Here is a 17,926-nt window from a genome sequence, read left to right on the forward strand (position 1 = left end):
CTCCGTAAACTGAAACATTAAGAAAATGACAGGAATGAATGACAAGCAAGTAGGAACTCTCAAGGGTGTCCTTTGAATCAGAGTGTGTTCTCAGAGATTACACTGCTTTCACCTCTATTTCGTGGACACAAAGCAGCTTAAAATAATTTACAAATGTTCAATTTTTTAAACCATACTAAATTATAAATGCTTAAAAACTTTTATACAGAAAAATTAGTTTAATGCAGTTTCCTCACTAGAGGACTCAAAAGCCTAACTTATGAATGTGTCAGTAAAAACAAAACACAACAAAAAACCAGCCCATTGTTTGGAGAAAGAATGCTTTCAAGTGTGTAAAAAATAAACGGTCTTTATTTGGTAAAAGTATTTGTCTTGGTATGCCCCTATACATAAAGTACAGAAGTAAAGGTGTAAAATGATGTAGGAAGAAACACTGTATTTCAAAGGTAATCTTTATGAAAAAGTTTAGAAAGTAAAAGTTAAATAAGTTCAGTAAAGACAGTTTTTAAAAACATTGATCTTTAAGTGAAAATTCCTCAATGAAACTTACCCAGTGTTCTCGACATCACAGGCAGAGCAGAGCTCAAGACCAAGATGGACACACAATTTCCAATGATCTGTTGTGAGAAATGAGAAAGAATATTGGGCAGTTAAACAGCAGGATGACAATCAAACCCAGTAACATTCTGAGAAATTATTGTGCATTCTAGTTACCTAGTGTACTTTGTCGACTTCTTAATGATACTTACTATTCAGTACAGAATTTTCAAAGAAAAACACACTTTTAAAATAAACAAGGTTATATCTGTAAGTTCTAGAAGATGTTTACAGTACCTAGCACAAATATAGTTATAGAATACTTAAATTACTTGACACCTAGATAATGCATTTTACATTACTGACTGTAGTTGTTAGTTTCAAAAGGCTCTGCCTATCAAGTAACAAATAATTAACATATTGGAGACTTCGGACTACATTTTTAAGGCCAGATTATTGCTTAAGATCTCTTTTATCACATCTACTTCTAATGTTTATTATAAGATTTAAAAAGCACCAGAAATCCAAAACCTCTAAACTTTTGTAATAATGCATCCTGTGTTTATTCTTCCATAGTAAATAAGAGGAGTTGAAAATACCAATTAATATTTATGATCACTTAAATTAGATACTAAATATCTCAACTACTTATTAAGTTTAAAGAAATAGCTGGCTGTGTGTGTGTGTGTGTGTGTAAAATAACTTCTCCCCTTCAAGTAGGCTAAAAATATAAAATAAAAACAAAACAACCTTTCAGCTCTTATTAGTTATTCTTCTTTGTCAGCCTATGGGAATATTTTATAAAGATTCAGTCACTATATACGGCAACAGCCTTTTTATTCTGAAGCCAATGACATGTTGTGGAAAAAGTCAAATTAGCCTCAGACTACAAAATGTTTCTGAGTAGAACTCTTCCGTCTTACTTTAATTATTCAAATTTGAAATACTTTGTCTCTACTACTTGTAGCAACTAAGTTCTTCAGACTTCAAACAAGCTCCCTGAAGTACAGTTAGCACAATCCAAGTTACTCATTAGCAATACCCTTTCTTTAGAGGAAAAGGAGTCCTTTCAGGGGTCTTCTATAGCTAGTTAACAAGCTCTGCAGTTCTTTGCATTTACAGTGAATGGACGCCATCCAAATTAAACAGGGTACATCCCTTTCCCACTCACTCAGCATTTTGAAAATCTTCCAGTTTGTGTTTACGCAACTTACAAACAAATACCTATCACTGCAAATGAACCATTCAGGATGACTATTAAATAAAGCAGTCTGTCTGGGAAGGCAAGAGAGGCCACAGTCACCTAAGACTCTACCTTACCTTTGTCATAGTTGTGTCATCTTTCTTGGGAGTAAAGTTTCCAAAAAATCGAAGGCTATAGAAACCGACAACAGAGGACACCATAAGATAGCTGTGAGAATCAAGGAAAAAACTCTCCAACAGAATGCAAGTTTCCTAAGTTCTCAGCAGTCTCCAAAAAGTCTTAAGGCCCATAGGAAAAACAAAACAAAAAGCCACTTTAAGTGCTTGAGGAAGACTAACCTGTTGTTTTCTCTTCTAGACAAGTGTCTTAGTAAATAACCACTGCCCCAGAAAACTAGGCATAAAATTTGGGGATAGGCTGAACGTTCAGTTAAAGAAAGGATACAAAATCAAAATGATTTCAAGTGCAGCTCCCACAAAACCAAACGTAGAAAGAGAGGCATTTCCTATTCCAGGCCCCTGGGGTGGGAGAAAGACACTTTTCAGAATTCGATGACACCATTATACTGGTTTCCCTAAAACAGCTGTTTCATAAATATAAGACAGTTGAAATTATGAATGTTTACTACTTTGAAATAACATCTAGACTTTCAAAGGCCAACAAGACATGGCATTAAACTGATTCCATCAACAAATTCAGGCACCATGTTAATAAATTTAATAAGCTCAAGAAAAATTACTTATCTCAAATGTAATTTAAGTTACTTGTCAAGATGACATGATTATGCTTACTGTTATAAAATGGGGCAACTTGCCGCTTGAGGAAAAAAAGTCCTGAATAGTTTCGGGAAAGAGTTTTTTAAAATACCATAGAAAAATAAGAATAGGATATACAGCTATCTGAATGCTTACACAACATACAAAGATTACACAATCAACGTATATCAAAATTAAGCTAACAGTAGAAAGAGAGTAAATGTGCATAGCCTGTTCCCATACCTGAAAGTTTCTTTTGCCCAAATTTTCCTTGGGAATTCAGAGTTACAAAAGACAAAACTGTTAACACCGATTTTTAAAAAGTAATGCTATGAATTTTTTCCTAAACAATTATCCCTATCTCAAAAACTGTCTTTACCTAGAACTTTAAAAAAACACAAAGAAGTTAGTATTTTTATAATGAAATCTGAAAAAACTATTCCCTACTGAAGTAGAACAGTATTTTCAAAGATTACTAATAAAAGAAACTATCTGAATATTGTACTGGTCAGCACAGATTACAACTAAAAGAAACAACAGGGATAATTAAGAATCTACAGTCAGTCCAATAAAAAATAACTTTTTGACAATCTTTTGAAGAATAAATAAATGATGCTAGTAGAAAGTGATGGGGTTCAGGACACACTACTCCAAAATATGGGGCCTAGTATTTGAGAAAACACAGGAAGGTCACACACTGATCCGCCTCTCTTCTCCTGTGAAGCAGGCCATAAGACCCCCGTTTGAGGGTGCCCTCGCCGCCACCCAGAGGAGAGGCACACCGAGAAGAATATGAATAGGCCTTGCTAAATTCCCCCCGGTTTATAATCATTAGATCACACCCCTGTCTTCCAATCATACTTCCCCAAAACTGTCCACTCTTCACCAAACCTGAGCATAAAAATACACAGCTTTTTCTGTTTTTTTGGTGGTCTTCATTTCTGAAGACTCCTGTGATATGTAAAACTTATCTTAAATAAATTTGTCAGCTTTACTCTTGTTAATCTTTTGTTATAGGCATCTCAGCCATGAACCTTGCAATAGGTTAGAATAAGAAATTACTTCTTCTCCCCTACAAAAGCTTATTGATCAACAGAGATAATACTTTGGAATTATGCTATCTCAAGAGAAGCCATGTAGGAAGGATGAAGATTATCTAATTTTTTTACACAATTATACAGGGATCTCCTATAACATACAAGTCATTTTCTACTAAGCACTAAGAGGGATGGGTACAAAAATGTACCACAGGGCTTGGGACTTGTTTTGTTGGTATAGTAAAATGGGTTAAAAGTGACTAGGAAGTCAGTACAGTAAGTGACTTCCTGTTCTATCAGCGGGTTTGAGTATAAAACTAAAGAAAAAGGTAAGACTGTACATGGAAAAGGGTAGTTTCTTGTCTGTCTGTAGGATGAGACACGTGAAGCATGATGGTGGGCTTATACTCATGGAGAAGAGGCTGTTACTGAATACAACAATGGCAGTAACAGATGGCACAAGGTCCTGGAAAGACTGGGGTCAGGGGATCTGAATCAAGACTGTGGCTAAAGGAATTTCATATAGCTAAATGAATTTCAGTAAAATCAAGATAAACTCTGATAAGAAATCTAAAAGGAAATTCCAACACTTGAAAAAAGGCCCTGTCAATCCAAAGTAAAAAATTAGACACAAAAACCACAGTTTATATCATAAAGGGTCTCTGCAAAAAGAAATTCATATAACTTGAAGTATATACATGCACAAAGGTGAATGTTTTCATTAGCTTACTTGAAATACTCAGGGTATAGACATAGAATACTTTTGCAAAAGAAAGACATTTTAAAGGATTTTACTTTACCCTTGTTCCTTTTGGCATTGCTGTTTCATCAACCAACAGGCAAAGAATATTACAAGCCACCAAGAGGACCGAGATGGACTACAAGACAAACAGCAAACTGTCAGCTCTCAAGACTTTTTACCAATACAAAATATTAAAATCTAGGTAACCAAATACATGTTTCAGAATAGAGGGAAAGCAGTCAAGACCAAAAGGCTATATATAAAACTAAAATAATCAGACTACAAACAAGAGTTGAAGAAATTCTAAAAGATTCTGCAAGTTATTGTAATTTCAAAGCTTGTGATAAAAGCTGGTAACACAGATCCTTCTACTAAGTGATCTCACCAATTGGAAACACACAACTCCACAGACTTCAAAAAGTGGTAAAATATTATCAGAACTAATTTCATAATGTAATTTTCATACTTTATCAAAAAATTTAAAGCAGGTTATCTGCAACACCTTGTTTTCTTAATTTTTAATGAAAACAAAGACTGAATTTCCTCCTTTCATGAAGAAACAGAAAATCTTCAGAATTTTTTTTAAATTGCCATTAATTTCCATTTTTGCTTTATTGGATTTTCATAAATAAAGGCATAGATGGATTTTAATCCTGTTGATAGAAAACCAGTTTACAAGAAACCATTTATCTGAGGGAGCTGCCATACTCAAATGCTAAAGTAAATAATATATAATTTGCTTTTATTTAACTAGGCAAATAAATTCTTACTGTCTCAATAAGAAGGAGAACCATAACAGCGGGATACACCAAATTTCTTTCCCATGCTGAAGCCTTTTTTCGCCTCTCTATTAAAAGGAAAAACAAAATAAAACAAAGTTTTCTCCAGATTAACATTTTCATTCCATAATGCTATAATCTGTTTTTTACATAATTTTTTCTGAAAAAACACAAATTACTTTTAATTTTCCTCCACAAACTATAAAAACTAGAGATAGGGCCTTGCTCTGTCACCCAGGCTAGAGCACAATGGTATAGCCACAGCTCACTGCAACCTCCTAGGCTCAAGTGATCCTCCCATCTCAACCACCCGAGTAGCTGGGACTACAAGTACGTGCCACCATGCCTGGCTAATTTTTTTATTTTATTTATTTTTTTGTAGAGACAGGGTCTTGCTATGTTGCCCAGGCTGGTCTTGAACTCCTGGGCTCAAACAATCCTCCCACCTCAGCTTCCGAAAGTGCTGGGATTACAGGCAAGAACTACCATACCTGGCCAGAAATCAGAGTTTTAAACCCAGTTTGCTACATTAAACGCCTCATAAGAGAGAACGGAGCAGAAGCAATTCTGTGATGCTTGAATTTCAGCTCTGTGAAGACATCTCAATTGTTCAGGAAATATATTGTTCTGAAACCAGACCCCCACGAATACTGAGGGCCTACTATATTTGTATTTCATATAGATCTACATATTGATATATAACTGAATGAATAAAGTTATATGAATAAAAATCCCATCTATTCTTTTTTTTTTTTTTTTTTTTTTTTTTTGAGACAGAGTCTCTCTCTCCCAGGCTGGAGTGCAGTGGCATGATCTCGGCTCACTGCAACCTCTGCCTGCTAGGTTCAAGTGATTCTCCTGCCTCAGCCTCCCAAGTAGATGGTACTACAGGCGTACGCCACCACACCTGGCTAATTTTTTGTATTTTTAGTAGAGTCGGGGTTTCACCATGTTAGCAAGGACGGTCTCGATCTCCTGACCTCGTGATCTGCCCACCTCGGCCTCCCGAAGTGCTGGGATTACAGGTGTGAGTTACCACGCCCGGCCCTCTTCTATTCTTAATATCCCAAAGATAAACACTTCTAGTTTTCTAAAGGCTGGAAGCAAACTTCTACTTTTACCTACAACAGCAATCCTCATGCTAAGAACAAGTAGAAAAGATGAATCAAACTTAATTAAAAAAAAAAATCTGTATGAACATATCGGAGAGCTACCAAGACAATAAAAATTGAGGGGCCAATATTCTGTGAAGTGAACTGAGCTAAGACCTCCAATTTGTACTACACCTTCCGCTGCAAGGCATTTCCCAACATGTAAATGGCACAGACCCAAGAAGTTGAGAAATCAATGGGTAAAAGGCAATGATTCTAAGCAAACCTTTCAGCAAACTCAACAGAGCCAAAAGGACAGACACTGGCATTTGGGGGTACCAACACAGTCAAAATTTGAGACGCTATGATCATACAGAAAAGAAAAGGGCAAAGAAGTGAGCCTGGCAGACAGTGCCACTTTCCCTTCAAGACGTCAGTGGCTAAGAGGCTGAGAAGAACAACAGAAAGATGCAACTATGAGGCTGAGAAGCCAAGCAAAGCTTCTGTCAGGCTCCTGTTTCTTGAGAGGTAAAAACTAAAATGTATTAAGAAAATGGGGTCACAGTCAATAACTAAGCAACTAGGCTTTCCATTAGGACCAATGAAAAGCTATACCCTAATATGAGGGAAGGCCAAAGTAAAAACAGACCAGTCGTCGTAAAGACCGAAGTCTGGCCTTGAATGATCTCAAGTCTAATGGATTAGACTGATATGTCCCTACTCTAATTGTCTGCCAGAAGCAAAAGTACATTCTCCCCAAAAGAAGAAAACATCATACAGAGTTTCTATAGTTTTGTATAAGAAATATCTGACATTCAATTACACATTACCATATATAGGAAAAAGAGGCCGAGCGCGGTGGCTTAAGCCTGTAATCCCAGGACTTTGGAAGGCTGAGGCGGGCGGACCACTAGTTCAGGAGTTTGAGACCAGCCTGGCCGACATGGTGAAACCCCGTCTCAACTAAAAATACAAAGAATTAGCCGGGCATGGTGGCGGGTACCTGTAATCCCAGTTACTTGGGAGGCTGAGGCAAGAGAATCATTTGAACTCATGAGCCAGAGGTTGCAGCAGGCTGAGATCAGGCTATTGCACTCCAGCCAGGGCAACAAGAGCAAAACTATCAAATAAATAAATAAATAAATAAATAAATGGAAAAAGGGGAAAAAAAGACAACAGAAACAGACCTCCAGGTGATTCACATTTTGGATTTATCAGAAAGATGCTTTAAAATAAATGATTAACATATTCAATAAAATAAGTGATAAATGGAAAATTTTGCAAGTAAATTTAAATCTATAAAACATAAACAGAAAATCTAGAACTGAAAAATAATGTAATTAAAATGAAAAATTCAATAGTTTTGATAATAGTTATGACATAGCTGAAAGAAAACAAAATGGAAGACAGACCAATAGAAAATATCAGACTGAAGCATGAAGATACAAAAGGAGATAATTACAGAAAAGAATATAAGAATGACAAAGTTTAGCATATGTGTAACTGCAGCCTGAGGAAATAAGAGAGAATGGAGCAGAAGCAATATTTGATAAGACAATGTCCAAGAATTTTCCCAAACAGATAAAAGACATCAAGTCAGTATCATGAAGTGACACATAGATTTCAAGATAAATACAAAGAAAACCAAATCTAAGCACATCAGAGTAAAACTGCTAAACAAAGACAAAAGGAAAACCTTTAAAGCCCTTTGAAATAGCAACAACATGACTTTCAACCAGAAACCAGAAGACAGTAGAATGACATCTTTCCAATGCTGATAACTAGCAAACAAAAATTTTTAGTATGTTTTCCAATAAACAAAAACTGAGAGAATCTATTACCAGCAAACCTGTGTTTTTCAAACAGAAGCTAAATGAACGTTAGAAACATAAAACTCAAAATACAAATCAGGAACATATGAATTAGAATACCAACGAAACACCACTTTACATCCACTAAGTTGGTAAAAATTTTAAAGTCCAACATTGTCAAGTATAGGCAAGGATATGGAGCAACTGGAATCCTACTCATGCCTAGCAGGAATGCAAACTAATACAACTATGTGAGAAAACCATTTGGCTTTATCTACAAAAGTTGCACAGGCACATATACAATGATCTTGTAATTCCATATCTAGTATGTACCCTGAAAAAACATATATACCAAGAGATACATACCAGAATGATTATAGCAACATTATTTGTAACAGCAAAAAACTAGAATCACATCTAATATCCACCGACAGCAGGATGACTGAAGTAACTTCAGGAAATATATTATTATCAACAGAAATGAAAATAAATGAACACCATTATCTAATTTTCAAGAACATAACACTGGACTTCCACTTCCAAAGTTGCAGCAACAACAGGGACCACATTTGTCATCCAGTCTGAAACAATTAAGAAACCAAAAAGTACACAGATAAGAAACAACAGTTTCCAAGACAGTGGACATCTGATTGTGGAAGAACAATGACGCCTGAGACACAGGAAACAAACCACACAAGCCCTTTCTGACCCAGCTTACTGTCCTGAGAGTTTCCAGGCCATGATGCAGGAAGGAGGAACACAAGCTGAGCCCAGCTCATCCCTTGACTTGAGAGCATGAAATGGGAATCTGGGGAGACTATGTCAGCTGGAGTCTGTGCAGCAAAGTACCAGACAGGAGACTAAAGCACAGAAACAGAACTCCAAGGATCTGCAAAGAGTCACCCTTGAGTATTCAGTAAAGAATTCAGTAAAAAATTCTCAAGTATATCGGCTCAGACGTGTGAAGAAACAACCCATGGCTGAAGAAAGAACCCAAAACATGCAAAGAAACAACACTCGACAACCACAGAAGGCCAAAAATAGTTGCTTCTCCCACAAGACAGTACAGAACCTCATCAATCACAGGACATTGGATAGAATTTGTAGAAGGGTCTTGCCTCAGCAGCGGGGAATACTTAGCCCTAGATGCAATGATCCCCTGGTCCAGCCTAAAAAGTCTTCAGAACAAGACACAATAATATCAAACTGTTTCCAAGTAACTTAACTGCATTCCAGAACAAAGTTTCTCACAGAACTACTAAAAGTGGCCAGGCATCATGGCTCATGGCTCATGCCTGTAATCCCAGTACTTTGGGAGGCCAAGGCGGGCACAACACTTCAGCCCAGGAGTTTGAGATCAGCATGATCAGCATGGCCAATATGGCAAAATTCCATCTCTACCAAAAAACACAAAAAATTAGCCAGCTGTGATGGCATGCACCTGTGGTCTCAGCTACTCAGGAGGCTGAGGTGGGAGGATTGCATGAGCCGGGGAGGCGGAGGTTGCAGTGAGTCGAGATTGCACCATTGCACTCTAGCCTGGGTGACAGAGTGAGACTCTGTCTCAAAAAACAAAACAAAACAAAAGAAATACTGTAAGTGAGGCACCCAACAAGGGTAAAATCTCACCTGACAAGGTGAAATTCAAAATATCTATTTTCTAATCAAAAGTTTCCAGACATGCAAAGAAGCACAAAAATACTAGTGATTATGAGGAAAAAAAACAATCAATCAAAACATATCAAGAAGTAACACAAACGTTAGAAGGAGCAGACGAAAACATTGTAAGTGTTGTCTATATTCTATATTTTCACAAAGATGGAGGACACAGATTGAACGTGTTAATTAGAGACATAATAGAAGATACAAAACACGCCCAAACAGACCCCCAGAGATGAAAACTGCAGACTGCAGAAAAACAAAAAAGCAAAACCACTAGATGAAAGGCAGATTGGACGTGCAGAAGATTGGTGACAGTGAAGACACAGCTATAGACACGAACCAAAATGACACACAGCAAGAAAAAAACTAAAAAATAAAGGAACATCCTTAAGCTATAGCCTAAAATACATGTAATTGGAGTCCCCAAAAAGGAAAGCATGAGAGGAAAAGAAAAAATATTTGGAGAAGTAATGGTCAAAAAATGTCCAAATTGGTTGAAAACTATACACTCCTAGCTCTAAGAAACACGAAGAAAACTACTCTAAGGCCTATCACAATCAGATTGTTCAAAATCAATAATAAAGACATCTTAAAAGCAGATACAGAAAAAAGACACATTAAGAGATAAGTATGACAGATGATTTGTCAGAAAACATGAAAGTGAGAAGGCAATGAAGCAACATCTTTGAATGTCTGAACCTTTGAAAAGTCATTTGGTATATATATAAAACCAAAAAAAGTGCATAAATGTAAATTTATCCTCTCCCCAAACTAAAAGATAGTCTTTATTAATGATTTTGGGCAGGTTGAAAGTTTTAACAAAGATTTCATAACTGTTCTAGTATTTCAGACTACACTAAAGTCTTTAATAAGAAACCAAGGCCAATACACAAGTCAAGAAAAAAAAAAAGTACAATACCTAATTTTGTCTTAAGAGTCTTTACATTTTCAAGTTCTTGTTCCAACTCCATTACGTTGTATTCCACCGATGAAGACAGCCCTGTTCAAAGCAAAAAACATTTAGAAGTAAAACAGAACCCCTAACACTATAGAACAGGTAGCCCTTTAATTAAAATCTAAAATAAAACATGGTAAATCCCACTAATTGAAAAGAAAAACAAATGCTGCTGTGATTCAGAGGAAGGCACACCCATATATTTACCAATTAAAACTTCTTGCTGATTAAACACTGCACGTTTCCACAGAGTGATATAACAGACTCTCAAGACTCAGAAGGGAGAGGGTTGGGATGGAGGCAAGGGATGAAAAACGACATATCGGGTACAATGTATGCTACTCCAGTGATGGGTACATTAAAATCTCAGACCACACCACTATACATCCATGTAACCCAAAACCACTGGTACCCCAAAAGCTACTGAAATAGTAATATTAAAAATAAACACTACATGTTTCCTAGAAAATTTCTTAACATGGTAAAGTTCTAATTTGATCTATTAATAATCTTTTCTTAATTACAAAAGCAACTTGGGCTTACTATAAAAAGTGAAAAAAATCAGGATCTCCTCTTCTGCATCTCACCTCCCTAAAATGACAATTGTGAACAGCTTGGCTGATGCTTCCATACCTTTCTTCACATTCAGAAGCACATTCATACATACATATGTATCCTATACACGGTTTTTATTACATATTTTATATGAATGGGGTCAATCAGACATAGTACTTTACCATTTGCTTTCCTAGTCAATTATATGTCCAAGTTGACAGCTGAATAACATTCCATAGTACAGATGTACTACAACTTTATTCCCTTCACACATATTCAAGTTTTCAACTTTTTGCCACTACAAACAAAATGCTACACTACAAACAAACACTACGCTATTGCAAACAGTGTTGCAATAAACATTCTTGTATGCACATCCAGCACATTTTGGTTCTAATTATTTCTGTAAGACAGATCCCCAAAACTTAGATTGTTGAGTAGGGTATGAACATTTATAAAAGGTTACTTCTGCATAATATCGTAATAATTTAAACTATGTAATAATTTACATTTCTATCAATAGCTTTGAAACTATCTGTTTTCCAGTATCATCTTCAGCACTGAAGTTGTAACTGAAGTGACAACTCTTCAATTCTACCAATGTGATGCGTGAAAAATGTTTTCTTCCTGTTACTTTAACATGCATTTCCCTAAATGTGGTTGAATATACTTCTCAGCGTTTATCACCTGAATTTTCCCTATTCATATTTTCTACTTGTTTCTCTAACAGTGGATCTTTGTATTATTTATATTTTATCTGTTAAATTCTGAAAGAGAGAAATTAAAATACCCACTACAACAGTACTTTAAGTTCTCTCAGTTTTTAAGAGGTTTTTTTTTCTTTTCCATTATGCATTTGTATTTGACTGCTGAGACTGGGAGGTTCCATTTGCTAGGGTTTTTTGTTTTGTTTTGTTTTGTTTTGCTTTGTTTTTCATCCTAGACTGTTACATCTTCCTTATGAATCATCTATTTTATCATTTCATAATGACCCTGTTTGTTTCTAACGCCTTTCAACTTAAATTCTGTTTTGTGGATTTTAAGTTCTACTTTTTGTTTTTACCTATCTTGCTTGTTTACTTACGTACATTTATACATACACCTTTAATCTTTCTTTTTCTCTTATCCAGCTGAATCTTACTGGAGGTTTAACCTGTATCAGTTAGCGTTTACTGGCTACAGGCAACTGAAATAGACTCACTAGTTAAAACAGAAAAGGAATTCATAAGATAGAACCAGGAGGAAAATTTTCCAGTAAAGAAAGTAGAGGAAATGGGCAGCTGAGAGTTGCAGGTGGCAGAACAGATGGATAGTTTCCTCATATCGTAACAGCTGGGATGACTCAGTCCTGAGTACTCGCAGTCAAGTCACTATGAGGAAGAATAGAAGTCTAGGAAGCAGGTGTCCTAATGGCATGGCTTAGAGTCACATGTCAGTTTCACGGAGAGCCAAGAACTCTGATGAGCAGTTCTGCCAATCTCATCTAACCGGGGAAATCCGCAAATCCAAATCAGGTACTTTACTACAAGAAAGGGGAATAGATGCTTGCAGGAAAAATGATAAATACAGGCTGAATAAATCCAATCTGATAAACTGTTCTTTAACAGTCAAATTCAGTACATTTACACTTAGTAAAATATAGAGCTTGCATTCAGTATAATTTAGTATTATAGCTGATGAAATTTATTTTATACTTTCTATACTACTTGTCTTAATTTTAAGTGATTTTTTAAAAGGTTTTTATCTTTATCAAAATGAAGCATGCACATAGCTCAAAGTGTCAAACACATGCACAGGTTTGCTGTCATGTCTCCTCCTTCCTGAATCAATTTTCCCAAAACTAGCTGTATAGCTGGTTCTTCTGGCACTTGTCTTCCTATTGCAACTTCTGAATTTCCTGCACAGAGCATTCCCACTGTGGCAGGTGAGCCACACATCTCTCCACTCCTCCCTTTCTCTCAATATGGCCATAATGATCATTTTAGCTAGACTGATATTCAATGTCCACATTATTATAACAACCAAAATGCCTATCCACATAGCAAACTATGACCAGCTTTCCTTCTTTCCTTAACATCCTTCCCACCCCCAGAATTAGCAATAATTTTTCTTTTACTTAATTTTCTATGTACTTAACACAAATTCAAACCCAAAACATCCTGCCAAAGGTCTTTATTTTCTCTTGGTTTTTATATTCCTCAGTTACACTATTAACTTCATTTTCTTGAAGAAATTTCTGCCAGTGTGTTTAGACCTGCCCACCCTAGAAGGACTGCCCTCTGTGCCTCCTGCACCCTTTCACCCTGGGATTGGCTGCCCACATCTCCTGTGGAGCATCTCTTATTTCCTACACAGCCCGTATCTTTTCTTGATTTACTCCCTTGTTTAGATGGTGCATATCCTCGAGTGGCTTGCTAAGCAAAGGTGAATGTGAGGTAAATTTTTTTCTTTAAAGATGGAGTCTCGCTGTCACTCAGACTGGAGCGCAGTGGCACGATCTCAGCTCACTGCAAGCTCCGCCTCCCAGGTTCACACCATTCTCCTGCCTCAGCCTCCCGAGCAGCTGGGACTGCAGGCGCCGCCACCTCACCCGGCTAATTTTTTGTATTTTTAGTAGAGACGGGGTTTCACCGTGTTAGCCAGGATGGCCTCGATCTCCTGACCTCGTAATCCACCCGCCTCGGCCTCCCAAAGTGCTGGGATTACAGGTGTGAGCCACCATGCCCAGCCAATGTGAGGTAAATTTTTAAAGACTATACAAGTCTGAATACTTTATCTTTGCTCTTACGTTATAGTTTGATTAAGCACAAAAAATCAAGGTCAAAACTAATTCTCCTTCACAATTCTGAAGGCACTGCTTCATTGTCTTCAGGCTTCTAGTTTTGCTTTGGAGAAGTCTGAAGCTATTCTTACTCCTCTCTTTTTGAATGTGAACTGCTTGTCATTTCCCTTTCAAACTGTGTAGGATCTTTGTCCCCCGTGTTCTTGATGAGAGTTCATTTTCATGTATTGTGTTGGGGACTGATGACCCCTTTCAATCTCTAAATTCATGTCCTTCAGATCTGGGAAATCTTCATTTTGTCATAATAGCACTGTCATAAGAACTAAAGATCAGGTGAGCACTGACAGTACCTGGTTTTAACTTCATATTCCTGAAAGAGGCACTGAAGAGGGTAGAAAAGACAGCCTTGAATCACCGATGCCAACCCCTCCTCCATCCCCCAGCAGTGGCCACGTGGTGTGGAGAGAGAATCTGTGTACTTGGGGGAGGGAGAGCACAACAAACGGGGGACTTGGCAATGCACTCAGTGCTGCCCTGTCACAGCAGACAGCAAAGCTATGCTGGGCTTAGCCAGTGTGTGCCCACAGAGGGAGCATGTGGACCAGCCCTAGCCAGAAGGAAATTCCCCATCCCAGAGGTCAAAACTTGAGTTTCTCAGCAAGCCTCACCATCACGGGCTACAGTGCTCTGGGGTCCTAAGCAAACTTGAAAAGCAGTCTAGGATACAAGAACTGCAATTCCTAGGCAAGGCCTGGTGCTGGGCTGGGCTTAGAGCCAGTGGACTAGGGCAACATGTACCAGACAGAGTGGCTAAGGGAGTGCTTGCACCACCTCTCCACCAACCCCAGGCAGCAGAGCTCACAGCAAGTAAAGTGACTCCTTCCTTCTGCTCAAAGAGAGGAAAGTAAAGAGAACTTTGTCTTGCATTTTGGATACCAGCTCAGCCGCAGTGTAATAGGGTACTGGGCACAGTCATGAGGGCCCCATTCTAGGACCTAACTTCTGGATGATGTTTCTAGATACACCCTGGGCCAGAAGGGAACCTGCTACTTTTAAGGGACTCAGTTCTGGAAGGATCCATCACCTACTGACTAAAGAGCCCTTGGGCCACAAAGATCTAGGAGTGATACATAGCTAGTATGCCATGGGCCTTGGGGAGACTCTAAGACATGCTGGCTCCAGGTCTGATGCAGCATATTCCCAGCTGTGGTAGCTACAGTGAAAGACTCCTTCTGCTTGAGAAAAGCAAAGGGAAAAGTAAAGGGTCCTTTGTATTGCAGCTTAGGTACTAGCTCGGCCACAGTGGGGTAGAGTATCAGGTGGGCTCTTGGGGTCCCCAAAACCAGGCCTAGGCTATTGAACAGCATTTCTAGACCTGCCCTGGGACAGAGGGGAGCCCACTGCCCTGCAGGGTGAGTCCCAGGCCTGGCAACATTCTCCACAAGCTGACTGCAGAGCTTCTGAGCATTAAGTGACCATTGGCAGTGGCCTGGCAGAACTCCCCGTGGGCTGGTAGTGGTGGGAGCATGTGGAAGGAGCAGGGAAGAGGAGGAAGGACTTTGTCTTGTGGTTTGAGGTCCACTTTAGCTGCAGTAAAACAGAACACCAACCAGATTTCTAAAGTTTCTGACTTCAAACTCTGCCTCCCAGACAGCATCTCTGGACCTGCCCTGGGTCTGAGGGAACTTTTCACCCTGAAGGGAAGGACACAAACCTGGCTGGCTTCCCCAACTACTGATCGTAGAGCCTTAGGGCCTTGAGAGAACACAGGCAGTAGCCAAGTAGTGTTTACAGTGGGCTCTGAGTGAGACCCAGTGCTGTGCTGGCTTCAGGTCTCACCCAGCGCAGTCCCAGTGGTGGGGGCCACAGGGGGTGCTTGCATCACCCCAATCCCAGCTCTAGGAAGCTCAGCACAGAGAGATGCCATTTGTTTGGGAGAAAGTAAGGGAAGAGAACAAGAGTCTCTTCCTGGTAATCCAGAGAATTCTTCTGGATCTTATCTAAACCCACTGAGGCATTAGTCTGCAAGAACCACAGCATTATTGGGCTTGGGGCCCAAGTTCCTTTGAATGTCCAGAAAGCATTCCCAAGAAAGACAGGCACATACAAACCCGGACTGTGAAGATTACAATAAATACTTAACTCTTCAATGCCCAGACACTGACGAATATCCACAAGCGTCAAGACCATCCAGGAAAACATGACCTCATCAAACAAACTAAACAAGGCACCAGGGACCAATCCTGGTGAAAGAGAAATATATAACCTTTCAGACAGAATTCAAATGGCTGTTTTGAGGAAACTCAAAGAGATTCAAGATAATACAGAGAAGGAATTCAGAATTTTATCACATAAATTTAACAAAGAGACTGAAATAATAAAAAAGAATCATGCAGAAATTCTAGAGTTGAAAAATGTAACTGACAAACTGAAGAATGCATCAGAGTCTCTTAATAGCAGAACTGATGAAGCAGAAGAAAGAATTGGTGAGCTTGAAGACAGGCTGTTTGAAAATACATAGTGGAGACAAAAGAAAAAAGAATCAAAAAGAATGAAGCATGCCTACAATATCTAGAAAATAGCCTAAAAGGAGCAAATCTAAGAGTTATTGATGGCAAAGAGGAGACAGAGAGAGAGAAAGGTAGGAAGTTTATTTATTCAAAGGGAGAATATTAGAAAACTTCCCAAACCTACAGAAAGATATCAAAATTTAAGAACAAGAAGGTTACAGAACACCAAGTAGATTTAACTCAAAGACAATTACCTCAAATAATCAAGCTCCCAAAGGTCAAGGATAAAGAAAAGATCCCAAAAGCAGCAAGAGAAAAGAAACAAGCAACATCCAATGGAGCTCCAATCCACCTGGCAGCAGACTTCAGTGGAAACTTTGCAGGCCAGGAGAGAGTGGCATGACATGTATAAAGTGCTGAGGGAAAAACACTTACACTCTAGAATAGTATGTCTGGTGAAAATATCCTTCAAGCATGAAGGAGAAATAAAGATTTTCCCAGACAAACAAAACCTGAGGCATTTCATCAACATTAGACCTGTCCTACGAGAAATGCTAAAGGGAGTTCTTCAATCAGAAAGAAAAGAATGTTAATGAGCCATAAGAAATCATCTGAAGATACAAAACTCACTGGTAATATAAGTAAACACAGAAAAACACAGAATATTATAGCACTGTAATTATGGTGTGTAAACTACTCTTATCGTAAGTAGAAAGATTAAATGATGAACCAATCAAAAATAATAACTACAACAACTTTTCAAGACACAGACAGTACAGTAAGACATAAAAAGAAACAACACAAAGTTTAAAAGTGTGGGGATAAGTTAAAGTGTAGAGTTTGTACTAGTTTTCTTTTTGCTTGTTTGTTTTTTGCAATGTGTTAAAATGCCCTCGGTTTAAAATACGGGTTATAGGATAGTATTTGCATGCCTCACGATAACATCAAATTGAAAAACATACAATGGATACTCCAAAAATAAAAAGCAAGAAATTAAATCCTACCACCAGAGAAAATAACTTTCACTAAAAGGAAGACAGGAAGGAAAGAAGAGAAGACTATACAAAACGAGAAAACAAATAACAAAATGGCAGGAGGAAGTCCTTACTTATCAATAATAACACCGAATGTAAATGAACTAAACTCTCCAATCAAAAGACATAGTGACTGAATGGATAAAAAAGCAAAACCCAATTATCTGCTGCCTACAAGAAATACACTTTACCTATACAGATACACCTAGCTTGAAAATAAAGGTATAGAAAAAGATATTCCATGCTAATGGAAACAAGAAAAGCACAGAAGTAGCTATACTTATATCGGAAAAATAGATTTCAAGACAAGAAATGTAAGAAGAGACATAGAAAGTCATTATATGATGATAAAGGGGTCAATTCTGCAAAAGGGTGTAACAATTATAAAGATATATGCACTCACTGGAGCATCCAGATATATAAAGCATATATTATTAGAGCTAAAGGGAAAGAGAGACCTCAATACAATAAC

General features: G+C 37.9%; 1 protein-coding gene across 10 annotated transcripts in view; it reads right to left on the bottom strand.

Annotated features, from left to right (window-relative positions):
* LMBR1 (limb development membrane protein 1) overlaps positions 1-17,926 on the bottom strand; it is a 218,309-nt gene that overhangs the window by 51,691 nt on the left and 148,692 nt on the right. For 8 of the 10 annotated variants that reach the window (XM_030931963.1, XM_030931969.1, XM_030931966.1 and 5 more), the window contains 6 exons: positions 10,538-10,618; positions 5,046-5,122; positions 4,334-4,411; positions 2,186-2,259; positions 1,858-1,948; positions 551-617 (listed from right to left, as the gene is read on the bottom strand). In XM_030931963.1, coding sequence (XP_030787823.1) covers positions 551-617; positions 1,858-1,948; positions 2,186-2,259; positions 4,334-4,411; positions 5,046-5,122; positions 10,538-10,618 — 468 coding nt within the window. Of the gene's footprint in view, positions 1-550; positions 618-1,857; positions 1,949-2,185; positions 2,260-4,333; positions 4,412-5,045; positions 5,123-10,537; positions 10,619-12,920; positions 13,044-17,926 lie in introns of all 10 variants that reach the window. The other 2 variants (XM_030931972.1, XM_030931971.1) reach the window with 1 other exon arrangement.

This window comes from Rhinopithecus roxellana, chromosome 6, assembly GCF_007565055.1.
Source record: "Rhinopithecus roxellana isolate Shanxi Qingling chromosome 6, ASM756505v1, whole genome shotgun sequence".
Taxonomy (NCBI): Eukaryota; Metazoa; Chordata; class Mammalia; order Primates; family Cercopithecidae; genus Rhinopithecus; species Rhinopithecus roxellana.